General features: G+C 26.7%; 2 protein-coding genes across 6 annotated transcripts; one reads left to right on the top strand and one right to left on the bottom strand.

Annotated features, from left to right (window-relative positions):
- The first annotated feature begins 2,526 nt into the window (after nt 1-2,526).
- On the top strand, nt 2,527-6,703 carry LOC135931083 (proteasome activator complex subunit 3-like). 2 transcript variants are annotated; one of them, XM_065467952.1, is made up of 9 exons: nt 2,527-2,607; nt 2,649-2,681; nt 2,727-2,789; nt 2,841-2,918; nt 2,969-3,059; nt 3,103-3,215; nt 5,346-5,414; nt 5,853-6,062; nt 6,235-6,703. In XM_065467952.1, exons 1-9 carry the CDS (start codon nt 2,587-2,589, stop codon nt 6,313-6,315), a joined length of 759 nt encoding a protein of 252 aa, XP_065324024.1. In that variant the 5' UTR covers nt 2,527-2,586; the 3' UTR covers nt 6,316-6,703. The 2 variants fall into 2 exon arrangements, with proteins under 2 accessions (XP_065324024.1, XP_065324023.1); XM_065467951.1 differs by having other exon boundaries at nt 2,841-2,927.
- Nucleotides 6,704-15,962: 9,259 nt separating this feature from the next.
- LOC135922093 (uncharacterized) lies at nt 15,963-19,348 on the bottom strand. 4 transcript variants are annotated; one of them, XR_010570732.1, is made up of 5 exons: nt 19,139-19,348; nt 17,885-18,064; nt 16,451-16,714; nt 16,142-16,212; nt 16,031-16,100 (listed from the first exon to the last, which is right to left on the bottom strand). XR_010570732.1 is itself a non-coding variant. In XM_065456504.1 (4 exons), the coding sequence occupies exons 1-4, from the start codon at nt 19,277-19,279 to the stop codon at nt 16,068-16,070; spliced, it is 537 nt and encodes a 178-aa protein (XP_065312576.1). In that variant the 5' UTR covers nt 19,280-19,348; the 3' UTR covers nt 16,033-16,067. The 4 variants fall into 4 exon arrangements, 3 of the variants coding, with proteins under 3 accessions (XP_065312579.1, XP_065312576.1, XP_065312577.1); XM_065456504.1 differs by lacking the exon at nt 16,142-16,212 and having other exon boundaries at nt 16,033-16,100; nt 16,532-16,714; XM_065456505.1 differs by lacking the exon at nt 16,142-16,212 and having other exon boundaries at nt 16,033-16,100; nt 16,571-16,714.
- Nucleotides 19,349-20,696: the final 1,348 nt, after the last annotated feature.

Raw genomic sequence — 20,696 nt, 5'->3', positions numbered from 1 at the left:
TCAAATACTATAAGTTTTCTTGGAATTCAGGAGCTCGTATTCCATGGTGATGATGAAGAGGAAATTATATTGTATTAATTTATTTGCTCGCGGAAGAAAATTTACTATTGAAACATCATTTAGAAATAGTGCAGTTTTTATTGGACTATTAAGCAATATTCAAAATGATTTGATTAATTCTATTCCATATGTCTTACACCAAAAAATATTAAATTCGCCGAATTGTTAGATATTAGTAAATTCCCAAATAATCAATTACCCAAAATAGTTATTAGATAATTTAAATGAACTTATTCTCAATTTTTAGACTTACACAAGCTGGAAACCTAATTAAAGGTAGTGTTTTGGGATGTTCAATTTAGAAAGAAAAAGAATGTTAATGAAATACTTGAATTTTTAATATGCACCAATTTGATGAAAAGTTTTAAAGTTTTTTAAATTATGCAAATTCATCTTAACTTTGGCTTTAACAGCATGTGCAGAACGGAGTTTTTCATCTTTAAAAAGAATCAAATCTTATTGCAGAAACAGGATGACCCAAAATCAATTATCGAATCTATCTTTGATTTCGATGAAAAAAAATTATTAAAAAATTTAAAATCTAGCGATAACTTTTATAATGCAGTACTTGATCATTTTACTCAAAAACAAAGACGAATACCACTTATTTGTAAATCTTAATATTTTTATGGTTTGAGTTTGACTAAAATAAAAATAAAATTTTTTTTTTGATTGCTTCCCTAGTAGTAAACTTGACGCTTCGTCACTGTTACAAATCAATCACTTATAAAATGTAATCAAAAAAACACTTTTTATTAAATAGTTGCAAATAAATAACAATGCAAAATATATAATTAAATGTAAGTTTTTTCCACAAAATGCAATAACTTTGACATGTATATATTAAACATCCATAGGAAATAACAAATTAGGTGACATTATATTACAATTGAAACAAAATTAAAAGGGGTATAAATTCATCAGGCAATGGAAATTTGATTTGATGACCTAAATTGTAAGTCTTTGAAAAAGATAATATCCGAATTTAGGATCTTTTGTCTGGTACAAAGTTATATTGATAAAGATGTCCAAGTATTTGATATAGAAATTATTCAGAGAAAATTTTAATCTTTATCTATTTAATATTTAGAATACAGTATTAAGCCAAAATAATTTGCAAGATCTTGTATCAAAGCCTAAATTATTACCAAGATTAAAAGTTTATTTCTTAAAAACTGTCCTAAAATGCTTAAAATACAGTAATATGAAAAGTAAGGTTGCTAAAAAACCAAGTTAAAACATAGACTGAATTTCTTGTAGTAACAATGTAAAAATCTTCAGTGTTAAACATTAATTGCAGTATTCAAAGTTGCTTAGGTGTTTAGGCTAAGATAAAAAAAGTTGATTACTTTGATTTGATCACGAGGAAATGAGAGATATGGGATATATTAGATCAGAAAAGGAGCGAGACTAAAAATTTGAGTTTAACTTAGGCTCAAATTAAAAATGAAGGATATAATTAAAGATTTTAAACCTAACGTAAGCCATTGTGAATGGCAAAAATACATGGAGGTAATTATTATTATTCTAGTATTTTTATCATTTATATATATTATATATTAGAGGTCCGAATTGGACGGGTTTTAGACCATAAGCCCGCCCTACAAATGTTTAAAAAAAATTTAACCCTCCCACCTAGCCCATCCATAGTTTTCAAAAAAATAAATTCCTTACCCGCCCACCCGCCCATTAGTCTAAAATTTTTTACCTGCCCAGCCATTATTTATAAAAATTTTTTAACCCAAGCCCGCTATTATTAAATTTAATTATGGCCATTCTTTCAATTTTTTAAGCATCTAATAAAAAAAAATTTCAGCATTACATCTCTACAAAAAGATTTAGAAAATTAATATGTTAAGCATAAAAAAATATTCAATTTAAATTATGGATAATTTAAATATTTATGAAAAAAATATAAATATAAATTGATATTATAAGTAATTATAATGCAAAAATAATAATGAATCGACATTTTCTGGATTCAAACACGTTCTTCTTTGTTCTAAAATCCTTTCAGAAATGCTAAATCCTCGTTCAGAAGAAATACTAGTTGCAGAAATTGCCAATATTTTTCTTGTTAATCTTGCTAGTTTTGGCAAATCATCTCTTTCATGTCGTTTCTACTAAAGCAGTTTTAAATATACAAAAAAGTTTATTTATTTTAAGAAAAAAGGACATTTTAATTTTTAATATCCAAAAAACAATTTTTATATTTACTTAAATGTTTTAAATTTTTTTTTTAACCCGCCTGCCCATTGTTTAAATCTTTAACCCGCCCACCCAACCGCATATTAAAATTTTTTTAACCCGCTCGCCCGTTCTTAAATTTTTTTGCCCGCCCGCCCACTTAGATGGGTAGGCATTAGCGGCGGGCCAAACCCCGCCCATAGACCGATATATATAATATTTGACATACGTAATTAAATCTGTCAAGTCTTATGAAAGATGACATATGTACCCTTTTCATTTTCGTGTTAGACTCGTATTCTATTGAAATATGATCTATTTTTTTGAAATCGATTTCAAATGGCATTAATGCATAACAAAGTGAGTTTACTTAGTCTTTATAATAATAAATAATGTATAAGGTTGAAGATTTTAAAGAGAGGATTAAAGAAAAGGTTATTATTTTAAACACAATTTATTATGCATGATACGATATATAGGCTGAAAAATTGGTTACAGAAAATTTTCCTAAAAAAGTATTAGAAATGGACAAACTTCTAAATGTATAAATAAATGATTATCCTTATTTTCTTTATATTGTTTGACAAATATAGTCACCAGAGTTCACTGAACGTGATTTTAAAAAGATACATTATATTATGAATATACCTGTTCCTACACATCAAAATGGAGTAATAGATGTATTTAAATTATTGAGTTTATATATTATCAACCTTTTAAGAAAATTGTTAATGGTATCCCTATTATTAACAAGAAAAGAAAAACGATTGAAAATGAAAATTTAACTGACCAAATTATTAGTTATGATGAAGGTACATATTAAGAAAATTAACTTAGGAAATATTATGACTATAGATAAAAAAGTAATGTTATTTCCTAATGGTATGTTTCCCTCAAATCAAAACATTATCAAGCTTTTTGAAATACTCAAGCCTTACATGTGTGAAATGGTTGAGGACACAAACTTAGTTATAAAATATTACTCTTTATTCAAACTTAGGAATAAATCAATGCAAAACTTTGTACAATTTTTTTTATATGATATTCCATTTTCTCTCTCTTTAAATTTGCTGGTGAATAAAATATTTATATAATTTTCATGAGATGTATTTATCTTTTTTATTAAATAACTTTATTTATATCTATATATTATAGAGTTAGTTAATATAGTTATAAGATAGATAAATAAATAAAATTTGATCCAGTCTAATATTAGAATTGTTGAAAAAATTAGATTCAATACATATGACTGCTGAAATATAAATTTTAATATATTTGGGAAATAGTTTAAAATGTGTTTAAATTATGCAAAGGATCTATTTTACATTTTGGAACTTTATCAACTGTAATTAACCTCTTCTATAGTTTGCATTCAGTAGTAATGCATCATGGGATACTTTAACATCCTCACAATAAAAATTTGCTAAATATTTAATTTTTTTCTTTATCAAGATTTGTAATGGATTTGGAAGGATTCTGCTGTAATAATATTTGCAAATTTGTAAGTGCTGCCTTATTAATTAAGAACCTCACCTTAGTTATAAAACAAGGGGGATAGATATGTATTTTATAGAATTCTCCAGCTCACCTTATATTAACATTGGAACAATGAGCTTGCCTTGCTGCTAGTTGAGGTAGATAAATATTGAATTCATAGAGCTCTGCCTTTAATTCAACAATAATATAATTTTTGAAATTTGTTTAAAAAATATTTTACTCTAGTTTTGCAGTGAAGAAGCTTTAAATGATTTGAAATTTTTTAAAATGATAGATAAATATTATTCCAAGGATGTGATAAGATGTAGAAATCAGTAATATTTTTTAAAAAATATATTAACTGGCATCTGCCCACTTTGTACATGCCTGATATTTAAATATTATGTAACAAATCATGGAGAAATCAGGTTATTATATTTGATGGCATTGCCATTTTTATCACATACCTGATATGGGGAGTAATCTCTTCACTAATATTCTCATGTATGTTTATCACACCAATATGATTAAATTCTGATCCATTTTCATAAAGCCATCTCATCTTCTGTTACTGAGTCAAAAGGTTATATACAATATTAAATCATGGTATCGCATAGAAAAAATAGACATTCTTTATTCCTTATTATTTACTGAGTTTTGAAGAGTCATTAGTGTTAGAGTTACAGCACCTGTGGCATCTTAGATTAGAATTTTTATATAAGTTATATATTTATAGATTATTTATTATAATTATGCATAAAAATAATTTACCTAAATTTGTAGGATATAATGAGCATTTTATTAAGTTTAAATTGAGTCTGACTATTGAAAATATGTATTCACTGGGTTTACCTATAGCTGGGGCTCAATAGTTTTCTGGTTAAAACTGTTGTAAGTTCCCATTTTCTCTTTTTTCCCAAAAGTAAAAGATTTTTAACAGTGAAGATATAATAAATATGACCCTAGTTCTGGGTGATTTCAGTATTTATTTACTTAGTATGATATTTTGATGAATATTTTTCCCTTAATCTTTACATGTCATTTGTTTCTGAGTAATTTGTCACTCTCTATTTGGGGCTCTTCTTCAGGTAGCTATGATTTATCAGTGACTTGAAATTAATAAAACATATGCTCACACCAGAGTTATTATATCCCGAATGACATTTTACAAATGGTAAATATGATGAAGTTAGCCAAAATATTTCGAAAACTGCCCATTTTATTTTTTAAAAAAATTTGTCAACAAATTGCTGGAATTGGAAGTACAACATTTTACAAACCCTACCTAGTTTGACATCTTCATAAATATATCATACTTCATAATTTAATATTGCATTAAAAAATTTTTACTCTCTAATTGACCTAATAGTATCTCTGGGTCTATAGATAACCCAGGTAGTTATGTTAAAGCGATGAGCTTTTCATCTAGCCTATCTTTTTTGGCCACACAGGGCCATATATAAATATTTAAGCACAATCAATTGCTAATTTTAGAAAAAACTCTTCTTATTGATATAGCTATTTTAAGGTGGTGGCTTTACCAAATACACTTGAATTATCAGTTAAATTCATATACAATATATTAACAAAGAAGTCATTTATTATTATTATTTAAAAAACAGGTCAAAATGTGGATATTGTTCATGATACCCAGAATCGAAGATGGTAATAACTTTGGAGTCTCCATTCAAGTCATTTTATTTTATATCGATTATATTTTTTTCTTTATATAATATAAATACCTGCAGAGCTACCATTTGCATGGCCTGGCCTGGATATTTAAAAATTTTTTTGGCCTGGCCTGGGGTTTATTCTTAAACCCAGTCCAGATTTTTTTTTAAAAAATATTCATGCCCAACCCTAATTTTTTAAAATTTAATTTTTATAGCTAATAATGAAATAAAATATTTGGTTTTATAATATACAGCTCAGACTGAGTATTTAAAAAATAATTTTTTGGCTCACCACGGGTATATTTAAAATATAAAAAATCCAGCTTTTGTACCCGGGCTTAGAGTCTGGCTTGCAGGTATCTGATAAATATCTTATATAATATTATTTTCAACCGTCCAGAGTTGCAAAGAAATTTACAAAAACAATTTAATTTTTTTTATTTGAATTTTTCTCAGGAGGAAACTTTAGCAGAAGTAAGACTAGTCGAAACAGAGTCCGCATCATATCTTGAACAGATTTCCCGGTACTACTTAACCCGGGCTAAACTGGTCTCAAAAATAGCTAAGTACCCGAACATAGAGGATTACCAGAGATCCGTACTCGAATTGGACGAAAAGCAATACCTGACTATTAAGTTGATTTGCGCGGAATTGAGGAATAATTATGTATTTTTTTTAGATATTTTATTGCATATACAATATAAGCTGGGGGGGGGGTGATAGGGGGAAAAGGTAATAAAAGAAGGGAAATACTAAAGTTAAAAGTAGGGGTTGGAAAACAACATTAAAATTTTTGTTTTGATATAATTATAATTTTATTTATTTATTTATCTAAAAGTCAAGTTTACACGATCTGATTTTGAAGAACATAGAAAAACTTAAAAAGCCAAAAACTAACAATATGGAATCACTGTATTAAAATCGTCGTTATTTTCCACCCTCTCTAATTAATTCTTTATGCATTCATTTGCCTACTATAATATCCCACCTTTAAAATGTATTTATTAAATTGTTAAAGTAATAAACCAGATATAAATCATTTATTTCTGTTTCGTGAAATGTTTTATAACTTATTTATTTTCTTATTTTATTAACACATTTTTTTCTCTTTTCTCTTTGTAAATAAGCGTGAAGATACTCGTATATCAGTTATAATAACTATTCTTCATTATTTGCACTATTCTTTTAATTCCTTCATCTTTTAAGAATAATGGGATGACTCCTTGAATATAAAAATGATAATTTTCTCATAATTTTTGACCCTTTAAAATAATTTTTTTTTTGAAAATACTAATTTGATGTAAAATATATGGTTATACTCACTTGTTATATAATAAAAATAAATTTATACAACAAAAAACAGACTTATATGTATCTTTATTTTATATCACAAAATATAAAGGACATATATTCATTAAAAAAAAAATAGAATATTAACTATTTAGGTTGTCGGGTTAAATTAAAACAGAATTTGTGAACCCACATTGTACTGCTGCCCTTGTTTAGGTTTACTGTTTTTTTGCTTAAATTGAGGTTATTTTTGTAATAACTATTATTTCTGGGTTCTAATCTAAGTATTTTTATTCTGCAAAAATTACAATTTCAAATTAATTTTTTAATGCTTTTTTTAAAAATTAAATTGACTATGATACATTATCTTGTTTCATTTATATATTTCATTTAGGCCTACAAAAATGTTATTTGATTTAATATGCATAAATGTTTTGCTCAAATATATTCGAGGAGGGGGTGAGGTTTACATTTTAAAAATCTTAGAGATTTATAATACAAAAAATATTAATACATGGGTAGATGCCCTTAACCCACACAGTAGACACTGATATCAAAATATATAGACCCTTCCATGGCCCAAATAAATATTTACGTTATGTCCATCATATTCTTCCTTTTTCTCTTTGAAAAAAAATTCTAAGATGTAAGTTAAAACAAGAAAAACTTTTAAAAAATTTGCGTCTCATGGCCTAGGTTATTTAGGAGTAACTACTCTTCAAATAATTCGATTTTTCTCTAAATATATCTCCGATCAAATTTTATTTTTCTAATTTAACGATCGTCTTTAGTAAATAATTTAACATTAAGGGATTGCATCCCCATGAATTCCATATCCCAATGAGGAAATATATTATATATCCTATTTTATTAACTTTATGTGCTGGTTTTTTAAATTTAAAATGACTGTTTTTTGATAAATGTGATATCTCGTTTGCATCAAGCTCTTCTGTAGAAAGCTGTGTACTCTAGGGAAGCTTATTTTTTGGGAGAAATCCTACAGAGCTTGACCATAAATTAATATGTTATCATTTTTTTAAAAATGCTGAAGTTTATTTACATATCGAAGTTCTTTCTGTTCTGATAAGAGAATACATGTTAATACGAATATATTAGCGTGAATGCATTAAGGTGAACACATTGCCACGAATGTATTTACTGCGAAAAGAAGTCATTATCAATTTTATTTTACTAACGGGCGAGATCTAGGTACCTAATTGTTTGTATCGAAGGTAAAAAACATCTAAACTATAGCTTACCTTTATTTTCAGTGAAATAAAAGCAATATATTTATTAATTCAAGCAGACATAGCCAGGATTTTTCTAAGGGAGGGGGACACTATTAGGTTGGTTTTCCCCTATAAATTTTATTGGAATTTTTAAGGTAACCTTTTGCAGGCTTTTGGCTATTATACATTTTTATAAATAATAGTTTTAGTTTTTCACCTTTTATAAAAATTTTGAATTAGGTCATTATTTTAAAAAATTATTACCCTTTATTTATTTTCTTTCAAATTATTGTTTATGGTGTTATATTGTTTTGTTTACATTCTTGGTGGAGAGGGGGGGGGTTTAGGGGAAATTATATTTACGAGAACAGGATAATTTTCGATGGGGGGGGGGATTAAAATATCAAATATATGCTAACTCTAGTAAGCAATCTGTCTTAGCCCGTTACCAGATTCATAAATCAAAAAACCCCGTTATTTTTATTAACTCGTATTAACAAGAATTAATAAAATTAAATAGGTGATTTTAATGATGAGATGGTCATAAGTATCTGATTATACCGACAGGTAATTACCAAGCCTTAAGACCTACCTAGTCTTAGTGAAATTAAGCATTAATTAATACTAACCTAATATCTCATTTTTACTAACACCTAATATCTTATATTTACTAACTTTAGTAGGAAATGAAGACCTAGGTCTACAGCTAGTTTAGGTGAAGTTAAAAAAGTATTTATATCTATTGATTTTCTAACCCTAGTCTTACATTATGCCTTAGCTGGGAAACGCGTCCTAGGTAATGTTTTAGCGGAAATACACTTGGGGTATACAGCCATCGTTGATTCTAAATAATTTTCGCGGCAATACATTTGCTGTAATGTATTCTTGGTAGTGTTTTCTCTATTATATATTCACGATAATATTTTATCGGTAATATAATAATTTTTGCATTGATCAGAAAATGTCCCGCGGTAATGACTTGCTATGTTATTTATGCTGAATATTTTTATATGTAATTCTTTGATATTTGAGTGAAAAATTTAGTCGAACCAGTTTATAATGTTCCTCGGTACCTTTTCCTGCTTTATGCAATTTTTTTGAGTAACATTTCCCGCTTTTTTTTACATTTTAAATTTCAAATTCATTTAATTTTAGGACACCCCTTCTTATATTAACTACTTTAGTCAGATGTTCTCCCACTAGAATATTTAATAAAAAATTTAATAGTGGTCGCCTTCTATATCCAATAAAACATCGCCCTTTAGTTGGTGTTGTTAAACAACTCGATTTAGCTGATTTTGAATTAGATTTAATCCAAAATAATATTACGCAAACCTCGAAATTTCATTAATACATATTCAAACCTTTTTCTCAATTATGATATCTCCTTGGCTTGCATATTATTTTTTGACCAAAATATTGGGTTAGTCTTTTTTAAAAATCAAGCCGTTTAATAACTACCTCTTATCTTGAATGATCATATTTGAATGTTTCTTGTCATACTTAAATAATAAATTTTTTTAATTAACTCAACAAAATAATTTTAATATTTTTTTTAATTTATAAAATATTTGTTATGCATATGCTGTGCTACGTGCAATCCAATTTTTATTTACATATCAGACCCCGTTGAGCTTTTGAAATTCAAGCGCAGTTCAAGCTCATAGTATATAATTTGAAGAAAAAAAATAAAAATGAATGCTCAATATTTATTCAAGCCACATACTCTTGCCCTTTCAATATTTCAAAGTTTTAAAGATTTATTAAAGTTCGATGTGTAAAAGACTTCATCAATGGCATCCCAAAAGTTTGGTTGGGTTTCCTCCTCCTTATACTGTATTTCAAAGGGTAAGCGTTAAATTGATAGAAAATTTTGAGCATTTTATCTATTGAAACATGTAAATCAGTAACTTTGTTAAACTGAAAAAGCTTAAAAAAAAGATAAATTCAAATCAATAAAAAAGGTAAGTCTAAAATTAGAAATATAAGTAAATCTAAATTCAAAATTGGCGAAAAAATAAATAAGTAAGCCCTAAATTAGCAAAATAAATCAAAAAATAGCAATGCAAAATTAGCCTTAAACGAGGGAAAATGAATCTAAAATTAATATATCGATAATTGTGGAAAATTTACCCACAAAATTTTTTAGGGACTACCCCCCCCCCCCTCCCCAACAACACTATTGATAGAAATGAATATTAGATTTATTCTGCATTTGAAATAAAATAGCTTCAGCTTTCACCTAAAAGAATATATTCCAATGGATTAATTAATTATGAGCAGAGCATATATAAAGATAAAGGAGTTATTACAAGTGACGAGAATATATTTATTTTGGCATAGTAAATCTAAACGAGGGAAATAAAATCATTTATGATTCAAATTAAACTAAACTTTGATTTATGAATTGCTATTAGGTTGTTGAAAGCAAAACTTGTTTTTAAATTGTTCTTTGAAACGAATCTTTTTTCAACTTAAAATTTATAATTACAAAAAATGTCAAAGAACACAACTTAAAAAGTAACTTATTTGTAAATGAAGATTTATCTAATCTCTCTCTCAAAAGGATTGAAATTGAAATAAATACCATTGTTAAATATATAAATTATTTAGTGCTTTCAAAGGAATAACATTAAAATTATATGTAATTATTTGAAGTTTTGTTCTCATTTATTAGTTTCAAGCACTTCTACAACTCCTTAAACCAAAACAGATTTTATTCGCTTGTATTTATTATCTATCTATATAAAAATAAGAAAATTCAAATCAAAATTGGTGATAAAACAGAAATCTATCAAAATTACCAAAAAGAAAGAAAAGAAAATTAAAATTAGCCTGCCCCCTTTACATTAGTGATTGTTAAACGACTCGATATTTCAAAGCCGCCGACCCAATATTTTAGACAAAAAATATTATGCAAGCCTGAAGATTTTGTTCCTAGATGGCAAAAGATTTGGATATCTGCTGACCAAATCTCGAGGCCTGCATAATAATATTATTTTGGCTAAAATCTTAATTTGGAATCGGATTAATCGAGCCTTTTAAAAATGCTACTTTAAATTCAGGAAAGAGTGAAGAATGCAAAAATAGTTAAATATTTTCATTTTTTATCATCAAATTGACATAAAAAATCAGTTATATAACCAATAATATTCATGAGTTTGGTTTGCTTCTTTCTAATATTGCAGGTGTAAGCCGTAGCTAGGAAATTCTTACTGGGGGGATGGGGGGGGCAACTGCTTATTTGGTCAATATATTTTTGAAATAAAACAAATAGTTAGGCACTCATAGAAATTTTTTGCTATTTTTATAAAAAAAATTTAAATGTAAATACTAATACAAAATAATACTATAATATGAATATATACAATATAATAAGATGATTTTTATTTTTAAATTTTAACATAAATGAATTATATGCTAAATTTTGTATTATTTTTTTATAGGCCTTTGAAATACTAAATACTACGATCCTTTATCGATTCTCTAGTGCTTAAAACTCTTTTTAGTGAAGAGAACGAGTTCTCACATGAAGCTGTTGATATTCCAATTGATGACTGTTGAGTAGCATTACAATTCTTTCGCAAGATGATAATTTTTTATACATAATAATATTTACGATATTTTTAAATTATGTGTTTCTTTCTTTAACTTCTGCAGCTAATAATCCTCTTGCTATTTCATTTCATGATGTAATACCACCACTTAGATAATGATTCTAATGGGACCCTTTTATCTATAAAATAATCAGATTTTTTTTTTTTGGGGGGGGGGGCAATGTATTAAAACATGATAGAATATAATCATTTTGTATAAATACATCTAAAAAACGATCTACAATAGTTTCATAAAAATTCTTTTTTAAAGAACTCCAATTGTAGTCCTTTTCACAATCATATTGCAATTTGGCATCGCATAAAAATTCTTGAAGATTTGTAGGTGTTTAAAGTACACTTGATTGGTGATTTAAATTTTGATATAAGTTTTTCAGCCATAATTTCAAATTAAAAGAATTATCACTATTTTTATTTTTTTAAACACTAAAATTGCAAAATCAATACAATTTTTAGCATTCATTATATTAGTACCTACTGACCATAGATACTTATTTAGTAGATCTATGGTTATTAATACTTTATAGATTATGATAATGTAACATTAACGCTTTGAGAAAAAGGAGATTCTAAATGACGAGTCTACCTCTTTCTAAAAGTCTCTTAAGTGTATAGCCTGAATATTTACAGGATAAGTTAAAACGCCTAAAAAAATACAATGCATTAGATAAATTAAAAAAATTGAAATGATAACAATATTTATTTAATTCATTAAGTTGATTTAAAATAAAATTAATTAAGCTCAGCAGAAAGACATTGTAAATTAATGATTTCTATTAAATTTTCTTAAATTTTCAAGTTTAACCTGATGCATCTTTTGTCTTATCAGCCTTTAGTCAAAAAAAGACGTCGCACTTTTGTTTTATTTTTTTGATATATATTCTAGCATACCTGCCATAATAGATTAGACTTCGTTTTGAATTTGGGGCGATGTGTATTGTGCATTTTTGGGTATTTATTTTATAATTTTATTTTAATTTACGATCCTTTTGGAAGGTTTATAAAAATATTTTTATAAATAGCAGAAGAATAAATTTTGTTTTCATCTTTTGCAGCATTCCCCACTAAAAGGTGACTTTTGTATGTTAAGAAATAGCATCAAATCAAATATTGATTTAAGATAATAACGTTTATGGTTAATTTATTGATTTACCAGATGGGTTGTTATTGTTATCTCAGTTTAATTATAAATATTAGGTTTTTTATCATGCCATATTGTTATTAAATTTAAGCTTTTGATATAGCAGTCCCTTCTTTGCAGCTAACACTTTTTCCCAATTGCTAAATTCCTTTCATCAAAATTCATTTAATAGGCGACTAATTAGTCGATAGATATTTTAAATTTAATATTTTTATAGGTATATTCTTGTTTATTAATTTGTATAAATTAAACAAATAATCTTTTTTTAAAAATTTTGTTGTATTTTTATTTAGATTTAATTGTTAATTGATTAAATTAAGTAATAATTTTTTTTAATTTGGGGGCCGGAAATTTTGGCGGCCATGGGACAAAAGTTTTTCAGGGGACTATGTTTGGGGGCCAAATATTTCACCCCCTCCGTGGCCCTGTTGGCTATAAAATATTAAAAGTACTAAAAAACTAAATCGTCTTAAAATAGTTATAGTGCTATTAAGCCTAAGTCATAAAAATTTCATATAGGCGCTAATAAACTTTCAGCGGCATTTATGTTTCAAGACAAATGTTAAAAATTTGTTAATGATTTAAGCGGTCCATCACCATATGTACAAATGAGAGGCCATTTTTAACATTGAAGAAGTGAATGAAAAAGTCATCTAGACGCAACTTCTACGCAATTAATTATTACTGGCCTACCTTTATTAAATATTTACCGAAATCTGGTTCAAAGATCGGCCGCTGGACCAGACAAATTGTTCCAAATTTACGGTCCGGCGATTTATTTGAAAATGTTTAAAGCTGATAATTAGGCAAATTTGTGTCATTTTCTTTCATAAAAAATTATTATGGGGCAGACCGGACAACTTGAGCTAAATATAATTAACAGGCAGGGTGAAATAATTATAGTCGATCCGATAAGACTCGAAAGAAAATTTATCGGGCCGATTCTAATTCTCGTTCCCAATTATGAAAAATATATTAGAAGTAATGGTTAAGATTCGAAGTAAATTAAATGAAAATTTATTTAGATATACCTTTCCAATCATTTTTTTTACCCAGCATAAATACTTTTTATTTTATTGTTTTGAATTATTTCTCATGATTTGTATGCAATACATCTTTTTTTGATTTAATTTCATTCTTTTTATCGCTTGCATTTAATTTGGAAAGAATATAAAAGGAAGAAAGATATCATTTCGGTGAGTGGGTAGATTGTGACTGTATATAAAATTTTTTACAATTTCATGTACTTGTTCAATTTGAACATTAAATAAATTAATCTAACCGTAGCCATATCATATAGACTAGTGATTGGCATATCGCGGTTCGAGTTCGAAAGATCAAAATATATTTACGAACTAGGCTTTAACATCTTTCAAAGATTCCATGTGCCGGTCACCAATATAGGCTAACCTTGATCATAAGAGGTTAGGGTTTAGGTAAAACAAAGAAATGTTTAAATTTGGCAAGTAGTTGAAATTTTATTTAAAATTCATATTTTACCCACTTACATTGAATTTATATTTTTTAAAAAAAAATCCTTTTAAAATATTTCCTTTTAGTTTTTATAAGCCAATTACGCTTACAATATTTTTTTAACAAGAATTTATGGCCAAATCTTAATGTTAAAAAAAAATGTCCCTTTCAGTTATTTTTAAAGAAGATATTAATATTTTATAATATTTTTAATGTCCTAACATCTGGGATTTTTTACGAATAATTATGTCTAATTAATATTATTTCTACTAAATATACTTGATTTTTAATAGTGTGAGGATTCTTTTAATTAGTGCTGTAACTTAACTCAATAATGTAACGATAATGCACAAAAAAGTATTTTTGTGTCATTCTGTAAATAAAGTATAATTGTATCTTTACGTTTACATCACTTTTTCTAAAGATAACGCCATTACCAAAGCGTTACCCAAAATGTTAAGCGCTATTATGAAAAAAGCGCTCCTTTCCCTCATACAAATGAAAGAAAAAAAGATGAGTAAATGATAATATAAGTTCCTCCAGTTCCACTTGTTTAATTGATTTTGATATGTATTTTATGCTTTTGCCTTTCTGAAAGGTGTTGGAATCTATTTATGTAAACCCTTATCTATACTATCTAAAAAAAATATTTAGGTATAGAATTGAAATATAGAAAGATATTTTACATTACAACTTAGTATTTTTTTTTATGTTTGAATCCTTGAAGTTGAAGTATAGATTAACTTTGTTTTGCGAGAATAAAGATTACTTCAGATTGTAAAATATTTGTTTTGTATATCTTTTATAACCTGAGAATGTTTGTCATATTCAGGCCAAGGTAATGATATGATAATAAACATCACTATTCTCTAATATAATTGATGGCATCCTCTTGATTGATTTATTCAAAAAGAATCAAATAGTCAATTTATTTTTGAATGATAATAAATATTTAGGATTTATCAATAGTGATATGTTTTCTAAAAGCTTACAAAGCTTACAATTATTAATTAAATTAGATTTGATATTTGTAAATTGTAATGAATATTTTAGTCAACCACTATAAATAAAATATGTAATTATAAATTAAATTAATATTTAACACAATTGCAGCGAGGATTTTGTGTGTGTGGGGGGGTACTATTAAATAGGGCTTTCTTTACCCCATAAGCTTCTTTAGATGCACTTATTGTAGGCATATTTTTATAAAAATAAATCTGGGTTTTCACTTTAAAAATGCCTTTTTTTTAAAAAAAATTCGAATTCTAATCGTTATTTTAAATATGATTAACTTTTACTTGTTTTTCTTTTAAATTGTTGTTTGTAGTGATTTATTGTATACATTATGGGGGGGGGGGTAGGAGTTTAGCCTTATAATAATATCCACAAGAATAAGCGAATTTCTGAAATGAGGGGAGATTTCCGTTTGCCTATACTATCAACAAGGAAAATCTTGGTTTTTTTAAAGTGATGTAAATTCTAATTTGGCATAGAGCTTTTTTTTTATTCTTATTAAAATAAATTAGGAATTCCTTATAGCTCGTCTCCTTTTTTAAAATAAATTGAATTGAATACTATATTTTTAAAAAAATAGTTATTTACTATTTTTGTGTGTAGGCAATTTTGAATTGATTTTCTAAATAATTATAAAAAAAAAAATTAACAAATTTTTTCTTCATATGAAATAATTTAGAAGCCGTAAACCGTATAAATTTATTTGAAAGGAAAATAAAATCATAAAAAACTTTTTTTTAAGTAAAATTTTATAAAATATTAAAAAATAATGACCAATTCATAAATAGTTATATAATAAGTGTGACTTGTATTAAATAATTTAAAGGTAAAATTAAAAAAACACAATATTATAATTTATTTCTTGGAATAGTCTAGTATTTTTTTTGTGTTAATATTGAGGCAATGGAGATTATTTCTTGTTAATGTTGAAGGCCGAAATCTTCTAAATTTTGTAATAAAAAATTGACAATTAAAAAAAACTACCTAAAAAATGTGGGTATTGATGTATGGCGTTGGTTATCATATAGCGATTTGCTTAACGACAATCAAATTTGCTAAAAAAGGACCAAATTTATTAAAATGCAATAAGCCCCACTTTAATTTAATATATATCAGAGACCTGCAGGCCCGGCCTGGGTACATGGGCGGCTCATAATTTAATTTTTTTTAAATATACCCAGGCAGAGTCTAAAATTTTTTTTTAAAAAAATACCCGGGCCGCGCCGTATATTTTAAAACCAAATATTTTAAATCGTCAATATTAGCCATAAAAGTTAAAAATAAATATAATACATTATAAAAATCCGGGCTGGGCCTGAATTTTTTGCGGCCGAGTCTGAAAAATATGAGATTCGGACCGAGCCATGAAAATACCTCTGCAGGTCTCTGATATATATTAAAGGGACCCCATACACGTAGTAGCTTTTGATATTCTATATATCCTCGTAGCATAGAACCATCTAGTTGGCTTCCGAACACCCGGTCATTGTTGGATTTGAACCTAGATCTATACGTCAGGTGACATATGCACTCAATGACTAAGCCCCAGACGCCATTCTAAAGCACCAATTTTTTTATGTATATAAGGATAAAATTACGACGCTGTTCGAATATTTTAATTTAAAAATATAAAAAAAGTCAATTACGTTCAACGCTATATATCATTACCAAATATATTTAATATTGGAATTTTTTTTATTACTAGGTGTAGCCTTTTTGCCATTCATTTTATGAAATTTAAAATGGTCAATGAATTATTATTTTAAAATAAATTTGAAAAAATTAAACTATATTATATAGAATAATTTATATCATCTTTATCTAAAAATCATTTGCATAATTTAACATTTTTTTAGTTAATAACGAAATAAAAAAAAATATAAGAAATAGTTTTTCATTTTATAATAAAAATTTTAAGACAAGTTGGCGCTAGACTGCTTTTAAAATGTACCGCATATAAAACTTTGGTTGGTAGACGAGTATTACAAAATCTTTTGGAGTAGTTTAAAATTGATAGTGTCAATTTTCCCAAAATAGTCAAATTTTTAAACATCGTGAACTGAATAAAAAGATTTCGTTTTTTTTATATTTTATTTTAACTTTACTCTCTCTTAAAAAGGATTAACATTTCATTTCAAACTACTCCAAAAGGTTTTGTAATACTCATCTACCAACCGATCCAAAATCAAGATTTTTTTCCTCGCAAAGTAAAGAAAAATCGCACCATAGTGCAAAATCGCTCCACTTGAACCGATTTTTTAAATAAATAAATAATGAATTCAATATTTTAGCCAGAAAAATATCGCCTAAGTCTCGAAATTTTGTTAATAGATGTCCAAACCTTTGTGTCATCTATAAGCAAAATTAGGCTTGCGTAAAATTTTTCTGGATAAAATACTGAGTTAGCGGTTAATACTGAGCGATTTTACATTACTAGGAAGCATTACTTTCAAACTATCCCAAAAGATATTACAGCACTGATAGACCAAAAATTTTATATCCGTTCTTGAATTCATTAAAATGTTTAAGATTTAAAAGCATGCGTTAAAATTTTTATGAAATATTAAAAGGATTTTTTTTATATGTTTATAAAACTAGAAGAATGTTAATCAAAATTTTAAAAGTAATTTTATGAAAAAGATATTAATTCTATAATATTATTAATCTATCTAAATTTAGAAAAATAATTTAGAGATGAAAAGGTTATGCTATATTATAAGTATATACTTGACAAGTGTACCGCCTTCCTTTATGATCCAAAAATAGCATATTCTGCAATGGGTCAACTTCTAACCCTTGTCCGAAACCTATGGGGTTTGCCTCTTCTAAGAATTCATTTCGCCTCATAGAGGACTCCGAATATATGGGCGAATTCCGATTTGAAAAATTCACTCTACCTTCTTTGATCTTAAATACAGTTGTTTTTTTAAAAAAAATGTAATATAATAGAAATTAGTGGATATAACTTCCTTATCCGGTTTTTCAAAGTGTTATATCTGGGAGTTCAGTTCAGTTTTGATTATTAGTTTAAAGGATTTATTCAATTTCGATTATTTAAAAAAAAATTTTACCCGGAAATGCCTTTGTTTCGGGTTACTTAATATTATTAATTATTAATGAAATCTTAGAGGAAGGAAGATATTTTAGTATGTCCATTTTTATATTTTTGTAAAATTACGTATTCCATTTGACTAATTATATATTTTATTAAACTTATTAATTACCTGCATTCACACAGTTAGCACAAATTCGCAAAGAAGTATATACAAAATATGCCGTATTTTTGTGTATTTTTTTATATACTACGCCGCGAATTAAGCTAACTGTTAATGCAGGGTAAATTGGAGGATAGGTGAGTATTTTAAAAAAAATTTATTTCCATAAATACGCGTTTGTAAATACAAACAATATTTTGATAAACAAGAAAAATAAAAATTGAAAATAAAAGGAATAACCCGGGACCAGTGGTCCAAGTGCGGGTTCGGTCTAGATCCCTGGTGTAAACCTTTGTAAATTTTATATTTTTATAAAAATAACATGGGGTTTTCAATTTTGCTGTTTTTTCCTAAAATTTTTTAATTATTGCCGGTATTTTTAAAAAAATTAGTAACTTCAACATATTTTTCTTCCGAAATATTGCTTATAGCAAATCGCTCCATTTTAGCCGAACGGCTAACTCAGTATTTTATCTATCCAGATAAATATTATGCTAACCTGAAGATTTTTATCATAAATGGCACAAAGGTTTAGATATCTATTTAACGAAATCTCGAGTGGGCAATATCTTTCTGTCTAAAATATTGAGTTCGCCGTTTTTAAAAAGGAGAGGGGAACTTTCTTAGCTTAAAATGATATTTGCGAGAATAGGTAAATTTCCAATGGGTCGAAATTTTCTTACTTCTCCATCCCTTGGTTACGCCTATAGTTATAATTTGATACCTTTAAGTAAATAGACTTTGAAATTAGTAGATTTATTTTTACCGCGTGGAATAAAGTCCTCATATCTTCAACCGCGTCCTTGCTTCGGGTGGGAAGGTATCTGCTGTCGACATATTTGATCTTTGCTTCTATAATCATTAACAATATCAATACCCTGTGAATTAGTTTCAAGTAAATTTTCATTGTATTTTTTTTATATTTATAAATTTTTCTTAATTTTTTTGTTCAAAAATTTTTAAAATAAATTATTTCAAATTTGTCTGTCCAAAAAAAATTAATATTTTATTTGTTCTAAAAATATTAAATAATATTTTTTATAAAAATATTAAATAATATTTTTTATAAAAATATGCGTTTATTGAAAAAAATTAATTTTGTTTTTTTTAAAAAAATATTTATATTTAAAAATATCAATTTTTATTTATAACTTCTTATGTTTTAGAAAATCATTTGTCTTTGTGGATCAATTATTTTCCGATAAGAATGTATATTTAAAAATAAATTTATGGTTTAAGAGTATTTTTTAAATTATTTTTCTAAAGAAATCATAAAAAACAAGTTTAAGAAATATTTTTAAAAAATAGTAAAATATGGCTTAATTACTTTCGGTGTAAGTATACTATGTAATATTGTATTTGTATCTTTATAGATTTTTCTTTTATTAGTTTTTTTTTAAACTACTTATTGCTTTATTGTCAGAGACCTGCAGAGGTACCATTTGCAGGGCATGGTTTAGTATTGTAAAATTAATCCCGGATTTTTTTATCAATTTTTAGGCCCCATCCAGATTTTATTAAAATATATTACATTTATTTTTACTTTTTATAGCTAATATGGCGATTTAAAATATCCGATTTTAAAATATATGGCCTGGCCCGGCTCGGGTATTTAAAATTTTTGAGCCCGACCTAGGTGTATTTAAAAAAATTAAAATATGGCCAGACCCGCAGTACGACCCCTAGACGCGGGCTGGGCCTGCAGGTCATTGATATTTATCAAGAGAAAAACTTAAGATAATCTTTAGAAAAACTTATCCCAATTATCCTATTAATATTAATAATAGTGTGTGCTAATAAAATACTTTAGATGACAAAATAATAAATGAATTTGAAGAAAGCTAATCTCTTAAAAGTAAATATTAAATTAATTTTGGGTCTTTTAGTCAAAAAATAATTTCAAAATTTTAATATATCATTTTTGAGGCTAACCAAAATTGAATTTATATTTAAGTCATATTGAAGTATAAGAGATATTTTATTATGACTCAGTTTTTAAAATCAACCTAAGCCTCCAAAATTCCCAGTATATTATTATACAATACATATTAGAAATCTGCAAAGCCTGTCTCGGTCTGTCAATAAACCAGTGCAGTCCAGGTTGGAATTTTTAAAAAAATTTAAAAAGGACAGAGCCTACCAAAAAATTTGTGGAGCCGAACAGTTCATCGATAAAAAATTTTCCAATTTGGTTGGACAATTTATGCATACAAGGCAGTGCCTCGCAAATCTCGATTTTTCGTAAAATTTTAATAGGCCAGCCCGGGCAATAAATTTTTGCATGTTTATTTTTTAAATTTCAAGCTAACATTTGGATTAATAAT

Source organism: Gordionus sp. m RMFG-2023, chromosome 1 (assembly GCF_954871325.1).
Source record: "Gordionus sp. m RMFG-2023 chromosome 1, tfGorSpeb1-WG-v2, whole genome shotgun sequence".
Classification (NCBI taxonomy): domain Eukaryota; kingdom Metazoa; phylum Nematomorpha; class Gordioida; order Chordodea; family Parachordodidae; genus Gordionus; species Gordionus sp. m RMFG-2023.
Note: the sequence above shows the minus strand (reverse complement) of the source record. Positions and strands in the feature narration are given on the sequence as shown.

Coding starts and splice junctions, on each gene's coding strand:
- LOC135931083 (XM_065467951.1), top strand. CDS start 2,587: ATGGCATTAATGCATAACAAA. Junction 2,682..2,726: donor AAGAGAGGATTAAAGAAAAG/GTTATTATTTTA, acceptor TACGATATATAG/GCTGAAAAATTGGTTACAGA. Junction 5,415..5,852: donor ACTTTGGAGTCTCCATTCAA/GTCATTTTATTT, acceptor AATTTTTCTCAG/GAGGAAACTTTAGCAGAAGT.
- LOC135922093 (XM_065456504.1), bottom strand. CDS start 19,279: ATGAAAATTTACTTGAAACTAATTCACAGGGTATTGATATTGTTAATG. Junction 18,065..19,138: donor TGAGGACTTTATTCCACGCG/GTAAAAATAAAT, acceptor ACTGTATTTAAG/ATCAAAGAAGGTAGAGTGAA. Junction 16,715..17,884: donor GAAGGCGGTACACTTGTCAA/GTATATACTTAT, acceptor TTGGTGCTTTAG/AATGGCGTCTGGGGCTTAGT.